At 46.5% G+C, this 24,594-nt stretch overlaps 1 protein-coding gene across 4 annotated transcripts in view; it reads left to right on the forward strand.

Moving 5' to 3' along the window:
* BRWD1 (bromodomain and WD repeat domain containing 1) overlaps positions 1-24,594 on the forward strand; it is a 2,464,655-nt gene that overhangs the window by 572,824 nt on the left and 1,867,237 nt on the right. For all 4 annotated transcript variants that reach the window (XM_078656838.1, XM_078656840.1, XM_078656841.1 and 1 more), the window contains one exon: positions 8,482-8,580. In XM_078656838.1, coding sequence (XP_078512964.1) covers positions 8,482-8,580 — 99 coding nt within the window. The remainder of the gene's footprint in view (positions 1-8,481; positions 8,581-24,594) is intronic.

Here is a 24,594-nt window from a genome sequence, read left to right on the forward strand (position 1 = left end):
TGGTATATACGGGTCAATTCCGTCTCGCTCTCTGGTCAACTCAACAGGATCCTAGTGGTTACCCTGCATAATGATAAGCAGAGTACCATGTAGGTCAGACAAACCTAATTAACCGTTTACATATCTTATCTCTCTTTCAAGTATGACCCTAATTTTGCCGGGCTCTCCCTGGAGACAGTCTTACCTGCTGGTTTCTTCGTGGTATCTGTCAGTACAGGGATTTCGCAGTGAATGCGCGGAAAGCCTTGTGAACATGAGTTATATGCATGCCAGTTGCCTGTGATTGGTCTATGGTTACCCTTTCTATTGTCCTATTATCTTGAAGCTGAGCAATATGCATATTCAAGAGGCTTGGGAGGGCTGGCTTCTGATTCGTCCTTGCCGCCTAGCTGAGTTGGATGCATGCCAGTTGCCTGTGATTGGTCTATGGTTACCCTTCCTATTGTCCTATTAAAATACAGCTCTTGAAGCTGAGCAATATGCATATTCAAGAGGCTTGGGAGGGCTGGCTTCTGATTCGTCCTTGCCGCCTAGCTGATCCTCTTTTACAGTGAATGCAGTTCTCTATCTGGTCAGTGCCTGTCTTAAAGGGGAAGACAGATAACGATCCGGCTGGACTTGGACACTGACGTGGTGCAGGGCTAATGCAACTGTACCCTCACCAGTTTTATGGTGCACCCAGTTATCGGGGTGACTTACCTATACCATAGTCAGTGGGTTGCAGGCATGCAACACAGGTATGTGTGTCATATCGACTCTTTACTTCTCTGCGCCGAAACAAGCAGCCTGCAATGTGTGTGTGTAGAGTGTGTGTGTGTTAAGGTACAGGACCTCTAAGGGTGGCACAATATTTGCTGCAGCCCCTAGAGGCCTCCCTTGATCACAGTGCCCTTGGTACCCATGGCACCTTTTACAAGCGACATGTGGCCAGAGAGTGGCCAATTGTGGGTACCAAGGTACAGTTCTGGGAAAGAACCCAGGCCCTTGGAACCTGACTGGCAGGGACCCAGGACACATCAAGTCAAAGAGCATCCGAAATCTGGCAAAAAGCTAGGGGGGAGGGGTTACTGCAACAGAAACCCACTTTCCTGCAAAAGAGTACAAAGTATCCACACCCAGAGGGGATACTCATCAATAGTCATAAGCACTGAATAATCCCCGCCCATTTGCGTGACCCCGGACCATATTAAAAAAAATAAAAAAATAAAAAAAAAATATATATATATATATATATATATATATATATGTATGTATGTATGTATGTATGTATGTATGTATATATATATATGTATGTTTAGAACTCCAAGTACACAGTACTTCCAGAAAAAACATACATATGTACATACACAGATATGCGGCCTACAATATGTCTAATAGACTGAACAGCCAAAGTTACATGGATTTCTGCTGTAAGAAAATATCACATGTAAATAAAGTAGCAAAGAACATATACTGCAATAGTGTTAAACAGCAACCCTTTTTTTCATAAAGAAAAACAGGTCATTTGTTCTTAGGCTGCATATATGAATAATTATCCCCGTATAACAAAAGACTTGGCACCCTGCCTTTAAGACCTCCAGGAGCCCCCTGCTCCCATCATGCACCACAGGTAACAGTTAGGTCGGTTGTTTTTTCCGGCTCCTTCTGTGAGGATCCTGGAGCTTGAGCTTTGTCTTTTTTTTTTTTTTTACTTTTTCAGTCAGAAATTGATTTTCAACAACTTCATTCGACGTTTTTCTTAGCTGGTATTAGCTTTTAAATATTTTCTGACATTTTGACCATCTTTTTATGTCAGAAATGCCAGCTTTGTTTAACAAATGTCCTTCCTGTGGGAAGAAGATGGCGAAGTCCGACCCTCACACAATCCACAGAAGTGTTACTACTGCCTGCAATTTTATAAAAGAACTCTGCCTGACAGAGAAAAGATCAGACTGCACGCATCGATGAAGAGAAGAAGAACCACCAGTGGCCTTGAGCTCCATTCTAAGAGGCCTTCCTCTCATGGACAACATAAGAAGACTAAATCTCCTTCACCTGCTTCCAGAGGAAAGCAGATTCTAGAGTGCTCGCCGTCGGCGTCGAAATCGGCTTCAGATAAGCGGGTTACCCACTCTAGGACGTCGAGGGACCGGTGGCCGTCTTGGAGACAAGAACCGGCGTTGACACAAAGTAAGTCGACGTCAAAGCATGCTTCGGGCTCCAAGCATGTGAGCAAAGACCGGTCTAAGTCGACGTCGAAACATCAACATCAAGACACTGATCGATGTCGAGATCTCAGCCCCCTTCTCGATGGTCGGCGTCGAGGAGTTAGACGATGAGAAACCCCTCTCAGACCCATAAACAGTCGCGGGCACGATCTGCGACGAGGAAATAAACATTGAAGGTATCATATGACCATCTGCGTTCGCCGTCGAGGAGACGGTCACGTTCGTCGTCGAAGAGACCGAGGACATCTTCACAGAGACATGAATCCTCCAGTGTGTCGCCACAGTGTTGGACGTCGGTGGTGGCGTTATTTGGATCGACGTCGAGGCAACGATCGCCATCGAGGGAAAGAATGGTCGCCACTACTAAGGAAGTACCAGAAAAAGTCGAGAGAAGTGTCATCTTCTCCTGAGCTTCACATTTTTCAAGTCACACCTGAGAAATCGCTGGCTCCAAGACAGTAGTCTCCTACTAACTTGTCGCCACGATGGCTGGAGAGTATTCGGTACTGGAAAGCGCTGCCTAGACTTCCTGGAGCAGGATTTTCCAAATCTCTGTCACCACCCAGAACCTCTGGGGGATCCTTCCCACATAGGTCCCCAAGAAGGTCTCGATCACCTGTGAGAAGGCACTCAAGGTCAAGAGAGCATTTAAGTTCTTGACACTCTCCTTCTCCTAAAAGAAGACGTAGATCTCCAACAACAACCTCGTCAACAAGATCTTCAATTAGAGATTACTCTCCCACACTGTCTACTACACCCCCATCTAGGGTGTCTCCTATAGACGATCTTGGAACTTTTAATGAAGTCCTTTGTAGGGGTGCCAACAAGCTCAGTATTACGATGTATACTCCACCAGTTTCTACATCAGTGATCTTCGAAACTTTACATCACAAATATTCTGCAATGCCCCTTCTTCCTTTGGTTCCAGGGCTGTTGGAACCCACAGTGGCACTCCAGCCACTGTGGGTTCAGTTCCTATCAGGATTGCCAAGAAAAACAAAGCTCCTAACGAGGACCCTTTTTTTCTGCGTGCTGTACCAACTCCATACTCAGTAAGTGTAGCTGCAGCCAGAAAAGCACATTCCACCACATCTTCTTCTACGGCACCACCTGAGAAGGATAGTACGAATATGGACTCTCTAGGTATTAAAATGTGCAATGATGAAGGTGGCTAGTTCTTCCGCCTTGCTTGGTCATTACGATAGGTCTCTCTGGGATTCCTTGGCACGATTCTCAAGCACACTCCCGAAGGAAGGTCGTAAGCAAGACTTTAAAGAAATATTGCAGGAAGGCGGACTGGTGGCTAACCAGGTGTAGTGCAGCGGCAGATGCCTCGGACTTGGCACCCCATGGATATTCGCATGGCATCTGCTCAATGAGATCGGCATGGCTTCGCCTTACAGGGCTTAAACCTTATGCACACAGAAGGATCACAAACCTCCCATTTAACGGATCCTCTTTGTTTGGTGCACATGCGTACGACGAAATGTCCAAAATGAAAAGCGATTTGGACACTCTGAAAGCTGTGGGCTTAGAGAAGAGGAAAGAGTTTAGGTGTAGATACCGTCCTTATGACCGACGTTCCTCTCAACAGAGGGTTCAAACCCCTCATTGGAACACACAAAATCATGGCCAAGGTCAACCCAGGACGGATGTATGTCAGTACAACGCGATCTAAAAAATCGCGGTACTTGACAACGCTGTTTTTACACTGCAAGTCGTTACAACGACTTGCGTTGGAGGGCGCGGATTTTGGAATCTTATAATTTTATATTCCAACACCAGTCCACGTAACAGTAGGGAAGGTGTTGGAAAATAAAATTACAACATTCCTTGCCCAACAGCGCCATCCAGCGCAAGTCGTAGTAACGACTTGCGTTGTAATGGCAGCGTTATAAAGGCACTGCGGTGTAAACACCGCGTTGTAAACGATGTTTCTCACCCAGGACCAATTATCAACAAAGACGACCTGGATGAGTCAGAGGATCTAAAAAGCAGCAGCCTAACATTTCTTAACCCTCAGCAAAGCAATGAGGGATGGCTTCCTCCATGCCCATTGACCACTCCGGTGGGAGGAAGTGTTATGTTACATCTGGAGGAGTAGGAGAAGTTACCAAACGACAGGTGGGTTTTGAATATTGTGCAGAATGGCTATCTGCTCAGGTTCAAATCCCCATCCCCATCACCATCGATTCCTCCTCCGCAAAAGCTTCTTTAAAGTCACCACCTTTTGCAAGCAGAAGTAACAGTGCAACTAGAAAAACACGCCATAGAAAGGGTCCCTATTCCACAACGAAATCAAGGGATTTACTTACGTTATTTGTTCCCACCAAAGAATACAGACCAATACTCTAGTTAAGGCTGCTGAACAAGTACATTCGCAAAAAGAAATTTCGAATGTTGGCTTTACATCAAATATTCCCTCAGCTTCATCAGGGAGATTGGATGTGTGCAATAGACCTACGGGACGCATACTTTCACATTCCAGTGTCCATAAAACATCACAAATTTCTACGATTCCAAGTGTCTGCTCAGCATTTTCAGTTCAAAGCTCTGCCGTTCGGGCTCAAATCAGCCCCCAAACCTTTTCCAAGTGCATGGCAGTTGTGGCAGCTTTTCTTCGCAAACAAAGGATATTCATATACCCCTATCTGGACGACAGGCTTCTGAAGAGCTCGTCACCTGCTCTTCTTCAGAGTCATCTCTTGTACTGTATGCAGCTGCTAAACAGGTTGGGCCTCTGTCAACTACAAGAAATCAATCTTCAATCCAGAAGATCCATTATCTGGGTGCCTTACTAGATACCGCAGAAGCAAGCGTATATCCTTCGGAGGAGAGGTTGTTGTCCTCAATTCAGGAGAAATGCCACAACCTCCTTCTCACTCAGTACCTCCCCACAGTCAGGCGGGTGTCATCACTGCTGGGATTGATGGCATCATGCATCTTCATCGTTCCGAATGCCAGACTGAACATGCGTCCGTTGCAGCAATCACTGGAAGATCAATGGATGCAAGTGTCAGGACGCTGGGACGATCAGGTGCTTCTCTCTCAATCGGCCAAGGATTCCATTAAATGGTGGATGAAGAGATCCAACCTCATGAAAGGAGTTCCTTTTCACCGGGACCTTCCTGCATAAACAGTAGTCATGGATGCATCACTCCAGGGATGGGGTGCTCACATGGGGGATCTTTAAGTTCAAGGCCTATGGTCGGAGACGGAGCAAACTTATCATATCAATCTCTTGGAGTTGAGAGCAATGCACCTAGCTCTAAAATCATTATACCCATCACTCCAATCTCAGTACCTTCTGATTCAAACGGACAACACGACCACAGTGCATTACTTAAACAAGCAGGGAGGTACTCGATCAAGGCCTCTTTCTCTAGAGTCACAAAGCATCTGGAAGTGGCTTCTTGCAACATCTTCTGGGGACTATCAATGTCCAAGCGGATGCCCTTAGCAGAGAATCCGTCAAAGCCCACAACTGGTCTCTTAACGACGAAGTTATTCAAAGCAACTTGCAAGAATGGGAAATGCCAGACATCGACCTGTTTGCAGACGCAATAAATGCAAAATGTCCCATCTTCGCATGCAGGTTTCCCCAACCAGGATCTCTGGGCAATGCTCTTTTGATAAACTGGTATCAGACATTACTGTACGCCTTTCCACCAATTCGTTGATTCCCACAGTGATCAACAAGTTTTAAAGGACCAATCCCAGAATGATTTTGATAGCTCTGGAATGGCTGCGTCGGTGGTGGTGGCATCCGGATCTCCTTCAGCGATCCGAAGTCCCACACAGGAGGTTACCGTGCCGGCCAGATCTACTAACCAAGAACGAAGGGAAGGTATTCCACCCCAATCTATCATCCCTGCGGTTGACGGCATTTCTCCTTAAGTCCTTCAATAGGGATATTTAGACTTATCCCAGAATGTATGAACATTCTAAAAGAGGCTAAGAGGCCTTCCACAAGACAATCCTATGCTTTTAAGTGGAAGAGGTTTTACTTATGGTGTACAGGCAACAGACATGATCCCCTCTGGCGTCAGGAACAGGTGCTTTTACCATATTTACTGTATTTGGACAAATCTGGTTTGAAATTTTGATCTATTAAGGTGCATCTTGCAGCTATTAAAGCTTATAGAAAATCACCTAATCAAATTTCTTTCTTTAAAATTCCTGTGGTGAAGTACTTTCTCGAAGGGTTAAAAAAGGTTTAGCCTCCAGTTAGAGCTTCAAAGCCACCTTGGGAGCTCAACATTGTATTAACAAAACTGATGAGTGCTCCTTTCGAACCTATTCATAGAGCTTCTTTGCAACATTTGACATGGAAAGCTGCTTTTTTAGTGACTATCACCTCGCCGAGTAAGTGAATTCCAGGCATTATGCTGCAAAGAGCCCTACATTGTTTTTCATGCAAACAGAGTGGTCCTAAGAACGCATCCAAGCTTTCTACCGACGGTAGTCTCGGATTTTCATATTACCCAGACAATCACTCTCCCCACTTTCTTTCCGAATCCTTCAAACCCTCCTGAAAGGTCACTCCACTTGTTGGATCTTAAGAGGGTTTTGAAGTTTTAATTAGACAAAACAAAAAGCTTACGGAAAACAGACCGTCTTTTTATAAACTATGGGTCTATAAATATAGGTTCTGCCGTTTCAAAGAGATCTATCTCTAGCTGGATAGTATCTTGTATATCCTTGTCCTATCAATTAGCCAATAGAGTCCTTCCTGGCCCTAAAGCTCATTCCACCAGGGGAAAGGCTTCTACCACAGCTCTCCTTAGAGACATTCCTATGGCAGAGATTTTCAAAGCAGCCACATGGCGCTCAGTGCATACTTTCACAAGCCATTACTGTTTGGACTCTGATACACAGGCCGATGCCCAATTCGGGCAAGCCTCACTCAAAAATCTGTTTGGATAATTACTTGTTAGATGCTAGGTTTTAAAATTATTGTAACTGACTGCTCATCCGCACGGAAGTGGTTATGGACTTGCTACTCTATTCAGTGCTTATGACTATTGAGGAGTATCCCCTGGAAGAGAGGAATACGTTACTTACCTGTAATCCTAGTTCTCTTCCAGGGGTATAATAATCAAAGTCATAAGCAAGCCTCCTGCCTCCCCGGATGAGCATCAGCAGTATGATAATGTATTATTTGCATCTGATATCTTAGTTCCTACATGTTAGTACGCCGTACAAAAAGAACTGACCTAACTGTCACCTGTGGTGCATAATGGGGGCAGGGGGCTCGTCTAGGTCTTAAAGGCACGGTGTCCAGGTTCTCTGGAGCCTTAAAGGCTGGGTGCCAAGTCTTTTGTTATATGGGGATAATTATTCATCTATGCAGCCTAAGAACAAATTGCCTGCAGTTACCTGTTTTTCTTTATGAAAATAAAGGTTTGCTGATGAACACTACTGCAGTATATGTTCTTTGCTACTTTATGTACATGTGATATCATTTTCGTACAGCAGAACTCCATGTCATTTAGGCTGTTCAGTCTATTAGGCATATTATAGGCTGCATAGCTGTGTATGTATTCATGTGTAAATGTATGTTTTTTTCTGGAAGTACTGTATACTTGGGGTTCTAAACATACATATATATGTATTTTTTGTATATGCTCCAGCATCCCGTAAATGGGCGGCGATTATTCAGTGCATATGACTTTGATGAGTATACCCCTGGAAGAGAACTAGCATTACAGGTAAGTAACTTATCCTTCCAGCAGCAAACTCTAATATATAAAAGTATCCTTGTGACGAAGGGGACGGAGGAGAATTATTTAGGGGACTTGATGCCTACATGTATGCACAATACTCAGTATTTACTCATCCCACGAAATTGGGGGCATTTGTGTGTTTTTCTCCTTTGATGATTTTCATGAAAAGTGGAATAAAAGATTGATTAGGAACTAAAACTGAAAAAGTTTTCTGCACCTATTCCAAACACTTCTCCTTGATAGGAAGCTCCTGTACTGTTATAGTAAAATAATATGCATTTTTTTTATGAGAAGCATATGGCTATTAGCTCTAGGTTGAGGCATGTTTCTTTATTTTTCCTTTTGTGACGAATATTCTTGAATTAAAAAAATTTTTAAAAAAATCTAACCATCATCAGGTATACCTAATAACTTTGCCACTGTTTTCGGTTTGGTTGCCTAACTTATCGTTTGCGCATGTGAGCTGTCTACATATATTTGCATTAGCCTTTCTTCGAAGCATGCCCATCGAGAGATTATATTTACAGGCTTAAATATATGTATTTCAGGTTTATAAGTGGAAGCAGAGATGGAACAGCTAGAATTTGGCGATTTCGAGAACAAGAGTGGCGGAACATTTTGTTAGATATGGCTGCCAAGTTACCAGGGTAATGCTTTGAAACAATAAGAATGTAAATGATAAAATAACTGCCTTTTTGTTACTTAGTGCTATATTTAGTTCACTAAATGTAATGTACTATTTCATGAGATAGCAAAATGTATAATTGACTACAAACCAGCCTGTCACTCTAATATGTGGTGTACATTTGCTGGGTTACCCTTTATAAAATCTTTTCTGCCAATGATGAGATTATGGTGGGTGTGATGTTTTCAATGTTGTGAAAATTGGGTTAGATTTGTGGGCGTATAGTTTCCTAATTACATTTGTTTTATCTTTATCTACATGTATTTGTGTTTTTTTTAATAACACATATACTACCATGGAGGTTAGATGAATACTTGGACATCCATTCATTTACTGAGCTTAGACTATGGAGTAAAAATGAATTGTTGAAAACTCTCCCTTTTTTCTGTTGATGCGTTGCCTATACATGCCTATGATTAGGCTTGCTTGTTTGGACTTGTTTTTTGAGAACATGTTAAATCGGCACGAAGGATTACCATACAATAACGTGGCCAGATGTACTAAGGTTTTTATGTGGTCGCAAATCTTCAATCTCTACAGTTCTAGGTTTGCAATTGCAAAATCCCCTGAACATAGGTAATAGAAGCATTTTACAATGAGGAAAGGTGTTTTTTTTTTTTTATTGTTACAGAGTCGGTACTAGGAAGGGGTGTGTTTTGGACATCCCTTCCAAGTACTAAATTGGTTTTCTATGTTTAATTGGTTTGTGACCGGAATTCCAATCGTAGCCTTTAAGTTACTCCCAAGTTGGGGTTGTAACTCATTTGTAAAAGGGAAGGGGATCCGTTTAGGAATTTGCATGGCAGCTTCAATGGGTAATAGGCAATGGCCTAGGGGACCACTGCCAATTCCACCTGAAGTTTTCCAGAACTAATTGTTTTTTTTATTTTTAAGCTGCACAGTTTGAAGGTTGCTTAAAAGTAAATAAACACGTTTTGAAATGCAATAATGGTCTTGGTTGTCTGCTGTACCTTCGAGGCCACCGTACTGGTCAATCAAGTGGAGTAGCTATTTGAGACCTGGCTAATATTCTTCAGGGAGATCATTTTGCACCTCCTCATTATTTTTCAAACTGACCTAAATATACAGAAGTCAATTCTTAAAATAATATAGTGGTCGTATCAAAATCCTTTTTGCAACCAGTTTTAGTGTATATGGCCCTTGATCCGTCTCTTCCCCAGCTATTTTTCGGCTGACTTTTTATCTTCCTGCAGTTTTACTATGGTCTACCATAGTGTTCACTCTGAGCGTTGGTGCCATTGTTTATCAGTAATGAGTTTTTCAAATCTTAGATTTTTGTAGGTCTCTTTTCTTTCTCACCCGGTGAAATAGGGTTAATTGGTGCAACTGAGGTAATGGGTTGAAGACGGTGCTTGGGTGGACAAGCATTATCGCATCAAATGATGCTCTGTGGCTCCTCTTTTCTTGCTCCGGTCTGATGACGGAGGATATTTCTTAAAATGATTAATTTGTAGGAAGGTAAGAATATGTATCAGAAGAATTTTATGCACTTTGATTTGCTTTGGTTCTGATTGATACTGTACCTCACTGCAAGTTCTCCACCTTATAACATTTCTAGCTGCCTGCTGGGGCCATGGAAGTGTTTTGATTGTCACATTGCCTGATCGCAGGATATGAAATTGGCATTGCACAGCGCTTGCCATGGATGCAGGATAGCAATCAACGATACACACTACACTGTGCAGAACCTGCTTATAACCAGAATATTCCAACTCTGACTGCTCAAGAAAATTTTAATACTTGGAGGGCATGAGGTGTGTGTGTCAAAGAAACTACAAAGGAAAATGTTTATTGTAGGGAAGTAGGATCTGCTTTCTTAGTTACCCCCACTTTGTGCCTGGTGTGATGCTGCTTCTGACTAGTCTGACTGGGATCCTGCTAATCAGGTCCCCAGTCTCTGTGCTTTCTCCCCTAAATTGGATATGGTGAGTACGTGGGTACATCCCAGATTGGCTACTGGTGCACCCTTGTAAGTCACTAGTATATGGTTCTGATGTACCCAGGGCATAGGTACACCAGGTGTCACCCATGGGCTGAAGCATGTATTATGCCACCCATGGGAGACCACTCAAACTGTGACTACAAGCCTGCCATTGCAGCCATTGTAAGCCGGTGCTAGCACAACTTACAACATATGTAGAACTCCCTATATCTGTGGTCACTGCACTTAAAACCTATAAGTCACCCCTAAAGCAGGCCTTTCAATCCTGAAGGCAGGGTGCTCGCTTCTAAGTGTAAGGGTGTCCTTGCATGAGCAAGACACCCCTACAACCTTCGGAGTCCATTCTCCCGAGTTGTAAGTGCATCAGCCACTACGATATATGGAGTGGCCATGCATCATTAAGAGATGACCGTCTCTAAAATGGCTGTAACGAACCCTGTCATGTTTGGCCTCAAACATGTTGGAGTCATACTGCCACACTGGTGTGAGGGGTATGATTTCATGCACTGTAAATCTCCTCCGGAAGGCCCTCAGTGCTCGCGGTACCAATCTTTCAGAGCCGGACTGCAAGCTAGGGCTGCTGCCTACCAGAGACACGAATCTCCCCTCCTGCTGCTGAGCCAAACTCGAACAGGGAAAGGTAGAATAGGTATCCTGTCACAGGGAGGTGTGACCACCTCCCATGCTGGGTTTAGTGTATTGGGGCAGGATGGGGGTGCTTACCAGCGCCACGGAGACTGCTTGAAGGGCACAATTGATGCACTCCTTGCATGCTCCAGTTCAAACAAGTTCAGGGAGATGTTGGCTCCTGCTCTGGAGCAAAACTGGACAAAGGACATAGGAGTATCCTCCCCACTGTCCGGCCCCTTCTCTGGAAGGGACCCCTGGATCATCCAAACCCTTTCCTTTATTTATTTATTTGTGTGTTTTATAAAGCGCACAGCTGCCCCAACGGGGCGTCCCGTCGCTGGTAAAACTAGGAACCGTGAGGGTGGGGAAGGAGGAGAACATTATGTGGAGAAAAGATGGGTCTTTAGTGACTTTCGGAATGCCCCTTCAGTTTGACATGCGCGTAGAGTAACCGGGAGCTTGTTACAACACTGAGTGGCGCAAACCTCGAATGTTTTCCCTCCGGTACGAGTGCGTTTGAATCTAGGGGTTTCCAAGAAAAGTAGGGAGTTAGAACGTAATGTCCTGGCCTTGACATACGGCGTCAGGGTGCTTTTCAAATGGGCCGAGCCATTGCCCTTAGACGCGCGAAAAGCCAGAGTCATGGCCTTAAATACACATCTCTTGGCAATCGGTAGCCAATGCAGTTTTCGGAGGAGAGGGGAGATGTGATGTCTAGCTGGGATTCTCTCCACCAGCCGAGCGGCAGCATTTTGGACAGTCTGTAGTCTATGGCAGAGGCCTGCTGTGATACCAAGATAGAGTGCGTTGGCGTAGTCAAGGTGAGATGTTATCAGTGCTTGTACCACAGTCTTACGGCAGTCTGCGGGCAGATAGTTGATAAGCCGGTTAATCGTCTTGATCTTTGCAAAACAAGATGCTGCTACTGTTTGAACCTGAGCATTAAAACTGAGCTGATTGTCCCAGCGCACTGCCAAGTTTCTCACCGAGTCTTTGGGCGTGGGGGCTTGGCTCAGGTCATCTGGCCACCACAGATTGGAATCCAAAGGGGAAGGTGAGTTCAAAAACAGGATCTCCGTCTTTCCTGCATTGAGTCGGAGGGAATTGGAGTCCATCCAACTGGAGATATCTCTAAGACAGGATTTCAGTGGATCGAAGGCAGATGCGGAGGGGGTATCAAAGGTGAAGAGTAACTGAATGTCGTCAGCATAGGAGGTGGATTTAATCCCAGTTCGCGCAATCAGTTTAGCCAGGGGGGTGAAATAAACATTGAACAAAAGCGGGCTCAGGGGTGAGCCCTGAGGAACTCCCCATTTGAGTGGTCTAGCGGAGGAGGTATATGGAGAGGTATATACCTGCTGTGTGCGGTCACATAGGTAAGAAGAGAGCCACTTCAGAGCCGTTCTACCAATGCCTAGGTCCCCCAACCTTCTCAGCAGGATCTTATGAGAGACGGTGTCAAATGCTGCTGAAAGATCCAGCAGCACTAACACCGCCCTCGACCCCCGGTCCAACGACCATCTCACCGAATCAGCCATTTCAACAAGGGCTGACTCCGTGCTGTGGCCTGACCGAAAGCCGTGCTGAGAGTCATGTAGGAGCCCATTGGACTCGATGTAATTTGCCAGCTGGGAGTGTACCAGTTTTTCGAGGATCTTAGCTGGGGCAGGCAGGAGAGAAATAGGTCTGTAGTTACTAGGGTTGTCGGGGTCCAAATTGGTTTTTTTGAGAATGGGGATCAAAGAGGCGTGTTTCCATTTGGCGGGAAAGCAGCCCACTCTCAGGGATTCGTTCCAGATGTGGTTCAAGTAAGGATTGAGCAAGGGAGCCAGTTTCTTATATTGTTTTGCTGGCCAGGGATCATTAGGCGAACCAGACCTACATTTAAGTAGTTCTGCCATGGAGTCGGCTTCGGAAATGACTGCAAATTCTGTCAGAGTGGGCGACTGTAGCATGTGAGAAATGGATTCCTCTGTCGGATCATCTCTGACGGAGATTGGGAAGGAGGAGTAGATGGTCTCAATTTTTTCCTCAAAGAATTGTGAGAGTTTATCACACAAAGACTGGGAGGCAGGCTGAATCCGAGTCAGCGCGTTGGGGTCCATGAAGGATCTGACTATGCTGAAAATCTCCCTGGCGCCGTTATTAGCATGTTTAATTCTAGAGGCCAGAAAGACCCTTTTGTGCTCCTCGATCATTCTGCGATATTCTTTGAGGGCTGTCTTATAGATGGTTTTACTATCCAGGGAATAGTTCTGCCTCCAGAGGCGTTCTAGAGATTTGCACGCGGCCTTTTTCTGACGGAGCTCATTGGAATACCAAGGTGCAGATGGTGTAGCCCTGTAGGTTTTAATAGGTTTAAGTGGAGCCAGAGCCTCTAGGGCTTGACTAATCCAGGTGGTCAATACCAGTGTCTGGGCCAGACGACGGCATGGGTTGGGAATATTTTAAGTGTTCCTGGAGCGTTTCAGGGGTGATACAGCTCCAGTTTCTGCCTGATGCTTTAGGGGGGATAATGGGTCTAGTGGAACAGAAAATACCTATCTCAAAAGGGATGAGGAAATGATCCGACCAAATGACCGGAATAGGGGAGGCTGCCCGAATACTGGGCAGGTTGGAACAGATCAAGTCTAGAGTGTGTCTTGCTTTGTGCGTGGGTAAAGCAATTTTTTGCACTAGATTGCAAGCCGCCAGCGTGGAGATAAAGTTTTGGCTGTGCGAGCAGGATTCCTCATTTGCGTGGAGATTGAAGTCCCCTAAAGCAGTGAAATTGGCGTAGCGTGTGCTAAGCTGGATAATATAGTCTGCCAGGGACGGCAGATGGGAAGTGTTGGAGTGGGGGGGGGGGCGGTAGACAAGTATTCCCGAGCAGGAGGTAGACGGGGAGGTTTGCACATTGAAGGGTAGACCTTCTATACAGTCAAGTGGGTCATAAAGAGGGAAGGTAGCCGTCCATTTGGATTTATGGATTAATGCAACGCCACCTCCCTGTTTACCATTGGGCCTATTGGCACAGACAATGCTATAACCCTCCGGAAGGGCGAGGGTGATGATGGGGTTCGTGGTGTCATTTAACCAAGTTTCTGGTAAGAAAAGCAGATCCCAGTTGTTATCTCGAAGGGACTGCCAGATGTCAATGGCATGTTTACTCAATGATCTGCAGTTAATCAATGCAGCTCTGAGGGTGAAAAAGGGGCAGGCTCCATGAGTGGCGGCGGAGTTCAGAACGCGAGCCAGACTGTATGTATGTATGATCGAGGGGAGGAAGGGAAAATTGGCAGACTTCGCATACAAAGGCAGAGCTCCGAGCATATGGGGTAGGCCAGGGGCAGATCAAACAGTGTGGGGGGTCTCAGGGACATCAACTCAGTCCGAGTGTATGTTATGGTGATATCATTGGTGAATCGGGCAGGGGGACCGGCCCCGGCCGCGACATGATCGCGGACGAGCGCAGACGAGCTTGCCTTAAGCGCGCCTTCGGCGCGCAATCGGCGCGCCCGCTGCGCTCGTCCGCTACGCTTCCGGCACAAGCACATGGTTATAGGGCTGGAGTGGTGGCAGGGGGTGTGGCCTAAAAGGGGGCGTGTCCCTCTGCTCGGCGCGGGGAATGGCGGCCGACGAGGCTCCAAGGGTTCACCCTCTCCAGCGCTAAACTCCGCTGAGAGGGGATGCCTGCACGCGGTAATCAGCGCCAGAGGGCAGAGTAAGTGATTTTAAAAAGTAGTACAAACAGGTTAAAATTCAGTGCAAAATAACAATTTTCCTACTCCCGGCTGAGCCTCAGGAGGGTCCAAGTTTTAACTGGGGCACTTGTCAGATCAGCGCGCTTTGTACGAGTGGCCGGGGGCGTGGCTTGAAAAGGGGGCGTGGCCTAAAAGGGGGCGTGTCCCTCTGCTCGGCGCGGGGAATGGGGCGGCCGACGAGGCTCCAAGGGTTCACCCTCTCCAGCGCTAAACTCCGCTGAGAGGGGATGCCTGCACGCGGTAATAAGCGCCAGAGGGCAGAGTAAGTGGTTTTAAAAAGTAGTACAAACAGGTTAAAATTCAGTGCAAAATAACAATTTTCCTACTCCCGGCTGAGCCTCGGGAGGGTCCAAGTTTTAACTGGGGCGCTTGTCAGATCAGCGCGCTTTGTACGAGTGGCCGGGGGCGTGGCTTGAAAAGGGGGCGTGGCCTAAAAGGGGGCGTGTCCCTCTGCTCGGCGCAGGGAATGGCGGCCGACGAGGCTCCAAGGGTTTACCCTCTCCAGCGCTAAACTCCGCTGAGAGGGGATGCCTGCATGCGGTAATCAGCGCCAGAGGGCAGAGTAAGTGATTTTAAAAAGTAGTACAAACAGGTTAAAATTCAGTGCAAAATAACAATTTCCCTACTCCCGGCTGAGCCTCAGGAGGGTCCCAAGTTTTATTCCTTAGGGTACTTAATGGCTTACCTGTGGGTGGGTCCCTAGATTTGTCAAGGGATTCGATTCAGATTCAACTCAGCGTCATCTTCAACCGTCTGGACACTCGGACCCCGTTGTGCTGACTGAGTCGGACTGACTGCATCGAACTTCGCTTTGGGGAACCAAGCCTGCAACCGGGAAGAGACTTTCTGCTCCAGGTCTCGTTGTCCTGCATGTCCGCCTCACCGTCCGTGCCCATGCTCAATACTGGTTCCTCACAGGACCTGTTGACATCCAAGACACCCAAAGGAATCCCACTTGGAGCGAAGGAGTCACCCCCCTGCATCTGCAGGCACCGCAATGTAGCTGATTGGTTTGCTGATCATGGGCTCCTACGGACTCAAACAGTCTCAATAACACAGGTGACAGTTCTTCAGCTCCCTTGAGGCCTGCACTGTCTTCAGACCGTGTCTGAAGCCACTATCCCTCGTTGGCACCACTGGTGCACTGCGTTGGCAGGCTGTTTCTAAGGCTGGGCAACTGTTGTCTCCAGAGATCTTTGTGTCATTTGAAGGGACTTCTTTGATTCCAGTGGGCTTCCCTGTTTAGTTGGGGCATGCTCAGAGTCATCTGCACATGGTGAGTCGCTTGCACCTTGCTGGTCCGAACTCTACCCCTTTTTCGCTTGCCTCATTGTTTTCTGTTGCCAAGGCTTGTTGGTGCTCCTGACGCACACCGATCGCGCAACTCTCGACATCTGACATGGGACAGCTCGTGAACGGCTCCTGGTCTTCCACAGCGTCGCCTGGTCCACACAGCTGCAAGGTCGTCAACTCTCCTGCATCGCCCGACATCGGTGGGCATTCGTTTCACGTGCCAATTGTGAATGTACAAACATACCTACCATGGTCAAATTATGGCGAAAGCACAGTGGCTGGGTCCTGATTAGCAGGATCCCAGTCAGACTAGGTCAAAAACATACGGCCATCAAGCAAAAAGAGGAGTTAACCATGAAGCAGATCATACTTTCCTACAGTGATGTTCAGAGACAGGAGAAAACTGCTGTATCAATGAGGGAGATGGGTATTTTTTTTAGGAAGAGGAGAGAAAGGTCTTGTAGAAGTCACTAAGTTGATAAGGACATCAATGACCTTTCCTTGTATACAATCAAGGGTCCTGGATCCTCTCTCTCTAGGAGGTCTGAGTAAAAGACCTTCACAATAGTCACACCAACAGGTATCCAAGTCTTCTGTTTTGCTTAAGGAATTTCGGCTTCAGTTTTTGTTTCTGCTGAAGGGTTGCATAAAGACAATCTATCAATGGTCTCAAAATCCCATCATGCTGGGTATACAATACCTCCTGAAAGAGGTTGCCTAAAGGTGTCGGCATCACTTTGACTGAGGAAAGAGAGACACACTACCTGGAAAGATAGACCGCAAGGGCGGCAAGAAATCATCCGATATCAACACCAAGAAGAAGGAGGCACTCGATGTTGAGGTTGAACATTTCATTAAAAATAAATTATCTTTTAAAGAGCCCATGAGTTGCCACAAAATATATATACCTTTGGTCTAAAAAGGCCAAAAAGAAGACACAACAAAGTAGACCGCAAGATAAACATAAAGTGACATATCTGAATTTGAACACAAAACTCAAGAGGATGCTAGGCGATTCTATGAATACACCAGGTGGTACCCCGATTCTATTAATACACCAGGTGGTACCGCTAGAGGAAAAACTATACAGTATCCAGAAAGAAAAGGAGCCTTTATGGCAAAATGTCTGTAGTGACTTTGTAGAGGAAGAGGTGGACATGTATACCTTGACAGTATCGCCCCCAGATGATGTCTGTGTATCTTGGAGTGATTAAAAAGTGCTGCAGTTGCTTTGGGTGCACCAAAGTGGAACAAGAATAGGCCTATTATTGGAGACTCTTGTGTTTCCTACATGTGAAGAATCAGTACCTACCTTTGCAGCAAACTGAGAAGTACTCTAGATCAGCTACCTCCAAGGCGATTACGCAGAGGATTGAGAAGACTTATACAACATCACATAAGACATAAATCTCATAGGAATCCAGAGTTCTTTTTAAAGCCTACAGCAAGAAAGAGGGCACATACCCCGGCAACACAGGGTGCTCCCCGGACATACACAATAACAGGTTGGAGATGGTAGGATGACAAATCGGGAGAGCAGCAGCACCTCAGTGACACATAGCTATTTTCATTGCCTTACTGAATGATATACACACCAGCAACAGGTTGATGTGGAAGATTGAATTAAACATGTACCAGAAGAGTTTGAAATAGAGCAAAGAAGTAGTATAATCGGGAAGACCATGCTAAAGTCAGCTTAGACTCTGTTGACACTGCCAACAGACCACTCCCAACAGGCACAGTGCTGTGAAGGCTCACTTGTTTGCACATATCAGGGTTTAAACCCAAAGTGCATTGTAACGTAATAGCCACACCCTTCACAGGATCTTGCCTATTTGTCCCCGAGGAGTATTTGAAAAAGGCCAACATACCTGCAAATCAGTGAGAGCATTTAGTCAGTGGGAGGCATATTTGAAAGAGGAGCCGTCTCAGGCTGGAGAAAATAAGGCAGGCAGTTGAATGCACCATGAGTTCAATTATAAATTACAGATTTAGCCCAACCTCTCAATGGAAACAATCCGATCAGCGTCAGCCCACTGGTCATTGAGAGGAAAAACAAGGGTCAGCCTTTTAAAGGCCTACCTCTACTTCAAAATGACTTCATAAGACAGCCACCTCAACAAGTAGGGAACCGAGTAATGGACTTCTTCAGCGACTGGGAATCCATAACAACAGAGAAGTGGGTGTGATTATTCAATGCAATTACTGTCTAAATTTCATGTATATACCACTTTAAATCAAGTCAGACACAGATACGGGAAAGAACAGCTGAACATTATTCAACAGAAGGAAAAGAAATAGTTACTAAATGGTGCAGTTGAAAGGTTTGCTGCAGAAGTAAGAGACCTGGGAGTACTCTGTGAATTCATTCTGATATCGAAACAGGTTCATTCATTGCGACCAGTACTGTATCTGCGGTTTGTAAACAAATTCATCAAACGTCAAAGGTTCCAAATGACTACCGTCCATGAGGTTATACCACTCTTGGAGAACCAGGAGTACTTGGTGGTGTTAGACCTCAGACACCTGTTTCCACATCTCCATGCATCCAGTGCATTGGAAGTATCTCAGGTTTGTGATGATGGGGAATATTACCAGTTCAAAGCATTAACATTTAGCAAAAGCCAGTGCAAAGAGTGTTAACAAAAACACTGGAAGTGTAGAGGCTCATCCTAAAAAGTTATGCAATTTATGTGTACGTGCTTACCTCAGGGGGCAGGAGACCACCAGCCGCTGCTGCTTCAGGGACGGCCGTGAGGGGAATGGCTTGCCTCCCGCTGTAGCCTCCTTGTCTTTCCCACTTCCCGACCGGAGGACGGGGACCGCACGCCGTGAGGGAAACGGCCATTGAGAACTACACTACCCAGCAGTGACTGCGAGGCGCAGGCTGCTGACGACACCACATCGACCCCCTGCACCACCAAAAGCGCGCTCGCAACGCGGGGCGCGCGCGGGTGACGCCGGGCTGAGCCCCGGCAGAGGGCGGGCCATCTGGGGCCAGCAGAGGTCGGGTCGGGCCACCCCTCCAACTCCCGCCATGGGGAAGAGAAAACAGACATGTCGGGGCGACCAGGAAGGTAAGGTTGCCAAGATTCCCCGGAAATCTGAATCCATTATATCTTATTTGACTTCTGCGGTGGGGGTTTTGACGAAGGAAATAGCTCATGCTGAAAAGGAACTTGGCCTCGAACCCATCAATAATATCTCTGTTACTGACCATGGACCTATCCCTGAACATGCACAGTGCGTACCATTGGAACCTACTATTGCCACTATTAATACCCCCCGTCCAGCAGCCCCGCTGATCCCTGTAAGTCCACCACCCCCACATCCTCCTAGTAAGGTCGCAACCACATTGGCCCCTTCGCTCATAGCCACGCGCAGACGAAGATCTAATGCAAAGGGTGCCAAGAGGAAATCTGCTTATGGGAAATCTATCCACCAAGCTGCTACCCTAAGTGATCATGTTTGTGACATTGTGGAAGAACTGTTTATAAAAAGACTCGATCCAGCTCTGGAAGCAGTAGCAAAGGATATAGTGGACACTTTAAATGAATGTGTAGCGGGTCTATTGGCTAAGTGTAAGAGAATTGATACCCTTCTTAAACAATATTCAAGTCATAACGAGAAGTTGGTTAACTATCCACCTGGCAATACTAGTAGCCCCGGTGGTAATACTGTAATCAATCATAGGGAAAGTTTGAGTGAGAGTACCCAGGTTCATGGGGGTTCTGTGGAGGGGCCCAGACACACTAGGTCTGGCTTATATACCAATAATCAAGAAGCTAGTGGGGCTCCTTATAGAGCAAAAAGTTTGCATCTGCCACCAGAGGCGGCTCCTTTGGTGGCGGTTTTTACAGGGATATCACCAATAGGGGCCAGTGCAGGGGAAACAAGTAATGATTTGATGGCTTTGGCTAGGGAATACTGCGCAGAGTTCAGCAGTGGAGGTACAGACATCACACGCACTGTCATCGCGGCAAGGAGAGTGAGCTGGGTGGGACACCATCCAAAAATTATCCCAGGGGACTGCCTTGTGCTAAATTTTAACAACTACGACAGTGTACATAGGTTGCTCTGGGATGCTTCAGATTTGTTAAACGATGGCATTAGACCGCTCCCTCTGGGCTTCTTTTATCCCCTGGGTAGGCCAACAAGACCTTTTGGCAAACCTCTGGCGACTCGCCGGGAGGGGCCCGTCTCTGTCACCTCAAGCCCATCTTACCAGCAGCGTTTTAACATCGTTCAACAAAGATCCAGTCGAGAGCTGCTTGGAGGGGTGGTTAGAGATTCTTCTAGCTCAGTTGGTCCTGTGTTACAGGATGGTCCCTACCCAGTAGCCATTAGTCTTACCAATCGTTTCTCCCCCTTGACTTCAATGGAGACGAACGATTGACTGCCCGATACGTTAGCGGATGATAGGGGGGAGCCTAGTCTACAGAGGCCCGATGTAAAATTCTCACCTGGAACGTGGCGGGAGTTCGTTCTAAAGCCTCGGATCCTATCTGGCAGGAGTTTGTCAAACAGTATGATATACTGCCTTTCCAAGAGAGGTTGGATGTATCGTCCAGTTTTTCAATGGATGGTTATCTCAGCTTCTCTACCCCAGCAGTGCCTGGAATAGTGGGAAGACCCAAAGGGGGTCTGCTCACCTTATTTTCACTAAATCTGGTAGGGGTTTTCAAGAAAGTAGAATCTTCTCCCAGGAACTCCCTTATAATTGAATGGTCCATCTCGGACCATCAGAAATTTTTATTCATTATTTTTTATAATTCCAGGGAGGGCTCATCTGGGAATGAGCATTTGATTACCCTGGAACATTTTTTGTCAGTCTATAAACATGATTGCATTTCTGTCCCAGAGATGGTTCTCCTGGGAGATTTTAATATTCATCTCTGTTTGAGGGACTGTTACAATGACGGACATGGAGGATCGCCTGGGGAGGGGATGCCCCATTTTGAGCCTAGCAAGGAGGGAGATGCCCTCGAGAGTCTCCTCTCCAACCTTAATTTACTCGAACCAGGCTTAGGCATAGATGAAGCCAGAGCACCAACATTTATAGGTAGGGGTGCTAACACCATTATCAATTATATTTTTTTATCTCCTGGGGTGTTGTCTAAAACCCTGGTCTATAGGGTAGTGACCGCAATTTTTAGTGACCATAACCCGGTTCTGTTGGTAGTGGACCTCGGTAGCTTTATGTCTTTATGTCTGGGAGGGATTTAGGAGTTGAGGCACCAAGGCACCTGCAAACCAGGGATCAGGGTAGGCGGATTAAGTGGGAGAAGGTCATTCCAGAGGCCTTTTTTGAGGAACTCGCACAGGAAACCGAGGCTAAAATGGCCGTCTGCTTAGATGCTACTTCATCAGGGGCTGAGGTTGTGGCTGCTTATGTTGAGGTTTGCTTACAGATTTTATAAGAATCTGGAGTCTGGTGACAGTGCACACTGTGGGAGGGTCCATAAATGGTTCGACAAAAAATGTTCACTCGCCCACGGTGCCTTACTCCGCGCACTGAAACACAGACCCAGGAATAAAGCATTAGTGGCGAACCTCCGTAAGGAATATAAATTGGCACTTGCAACACGCAAGCACCAAATTAAGGAAGAGGCCTGGGATAGTCTGCAATCCATAGATGTATTAAGGGACAGCAAGAAATTCTGGACCATTATCAATCAGTCATTTTTCACAGAGGATGGGAAATCAGACACAGACTGTGTAATCGCCGATGAGAGCTGGCTTGAGCACTTTAAAAACATCTATGACACAGAGAAAGGGGCCTTAACACCCCCTGATACTGTTGTGGTTCGAAACACTATGCCCATTAAGTTTAATACTTCTGAGGTGGAAAAGGCGATAAAAGACACAAGTAAACATAAGGCCCCGGGACCGGATGGGGTCCCTGCAGATTTGTATATCCTGTACCCACAATTTTGGTCCAACATTTTAACTAATGATTTTAATGCAATACCCACTGCAGGTTTTCCATCTTCCTGGTCATCCTCCATCATGGTTCCCATTTTTAAGAAGGGGAATAGAGGGGACCCCGCTTGCTACAGGCCGATCTCCCTGCTGGACTCTGCCGTTAAGATTCTGGGCAGAGTCATCCTACAGAGACTGGGGGATTGGCTTGAGGGGAGTGGGGTCCTCTCTGATCTCCAGTATGGTTTTAGAGCTCACAGGGGGACCATGGATCAATGTTTAAATCTACACTTTATTATTAGTAAATACACAGTGGTGAAGGAGGGTCTTTTATATTTGGGTTTTATGGACCTATCTTCTGCTTTTGATTTAGTCAATCGTTCAAAACGTTGGTTTATTTTGCGGGATATGGGTCTAGACGCCCCCTTGGTTAATTTTTTAAGTGATCTCTACCAGAACCTGTCTGCTTCTGTTAGGGTGACAAGGGATGGCAGGTGTACTGAACAATTCAGATCGGGAAGAGGGGTAAGACAAGGCTGCATTCTGGCCCCTCTTCTATTTACGATCTACATTAACACCCTGGCCAAATCATTTGACTTGGCCACCTTGGACGTTCCGCGTATGGGCGGGTCGGGCATCCCGGTCCTCCTGTATGCGGACGATGCCGTCCTACTAGCACGTACAGGCATGGGGCTGCAGAGATTGTTAGATCACTTCGGTACTTTTATGGAAGCCCTGGACTTAAAAATTAATACCTCAAAATCCCATGTAATGGTGACTGGAACACGCAAAAAGAACATGAAGGTTAAAACCTTCACATTTAACGGTACAGAAATCTCTAGAGTGCCTTTTTTCTGTTACTTGGGAGTTGTATTTGATGAAAGGGGGAGCTGGGGTCCCCAGTTGAAGCTTAAGAGTAATGTGGTTGCAAGATCCACCACAGCTCTCTTAAACTTCTCCAAGAGACTGGGAGCAAGACCCATGGAGGCTATGATTAGGATCTATAAGTCAAAGTGTATGGCAATTGCCTCATATGGGTCTGACATCTGGGGCTCTGTGCCATCACCTGGGATCCAAATTGTAGAAAATAAGTTTATTAGATCACTCTTGTCACTCCCACAATCATCCCCCACATTTTCGATTCACTGTGAAGTGGGCTTTGGGGTATGTTTCTGACCATCTGAAAATGGCCCTGCTGTTACGATGGGTCAAAACATGGTTGAATGAGGAGATTACGTTAAACCATCTGATACTCAAGTATTGTGTGGCCTTAGATAAGGCGGATAGAATACCCTGGCTTTCGTATGTTAGAGCGGCATGCGATAGGCTAGGGCGTCCGGAAATGTATCTATCACCACAGGGCCTAAGGAATGAGGATGGTGGGACAAGCATAACGGGGGTTTTCGCCCAGGCCACTCCACTGAGGGAGTGGTTCTTGCGGTCCTGGACGAACTCAAGGGGAAAGCTGACAGCAATCTCCCCCAAGCTCTGGTCCTCCTCGATTTGTCCGCTGCGTTTGACACGGTCGATCATGCCATCCTTCTCGATCGTGTCAGCGCAGCGGGCATTCAGGGCGCTGCCTTTTCTTGGATCGCGTCCTTTCTTCAAGGCAGGTCGCAAGCGGTTCACCTCCCTGGTTTCTCCGCTCCCCCTCTTTCGGTTACCTGTGGGGTCCCCCAAGGCTCCTCTCTTTCCCCACTTCTCTTTAATCTTTACATCCGTCCTCTTATCTCTTCTCTTCTCGAGCTGGGGGTCTCTGTGTATAATTACGCAGATGACCTCCAGTTCGTCTTTGATCTTTCATCCCCTTCTGACTCCCTTCCCAAGCTCTGTTCCACATTAGTCTTTATTTCTCAGTGGATGAGCTTCAATCATTTGAAGCTCAACCCGGATAAGACAGAGCTTGTCCTCACGGGTGGTCCTTCTAACCCCTGGTCCCCGGCACACTGGCCCCTCTCCTTTGGTCCCCCTCCTTCACCGGTTCCTTCTGTTCGTACCTTGGGCATCAAGGTCAGCCATGACCTGTCCATGCATGCCCAAATCAGTTCTGTTGTGTCCTCCTGTTTTTTGTCTCTTCGTTTAATTCGTAAGATTTCCCGTTTTTTTTCTGTAGAAGCCCTAAAAACCGTCGTTTTGGCCCTTATCATTTCCCGCCTGGATTACGGGAATGGCCTGTATGTAGGCATTCCCGCTTATGAAACCCGCCGCCTCCAGGCCATTCAAAACCAAGCGGCCCGCCTTATCCTCCGCCTACCCAAATCTTCTCACATTACTCCTGCACTTAAGTCCCTACACTGGCTCCCTGTTCACCTCAGATCCTATTTCAAGCTTGGTTGTTTGGCGTTTCGGGCGCACGCTCGTTCCGCCCCTCTTTTCATCAATTCTCTCATCACTTCTCACGCCCCCAGTCGCACTCTCCGCTCCT

This window comes from Lissotriton helveticus, chromosome 8 (assembly GCF_964261635.1).
Source record: "Lissotriton helveticus chromosome 8, aLisHel1.1, whole genome shotgun sequence".
NCBI lineage: Eukaryota > Metazoa > Chordata > Amphibia > Caudata > Salamandridae > Lissotriton > Lissotriton helveticus.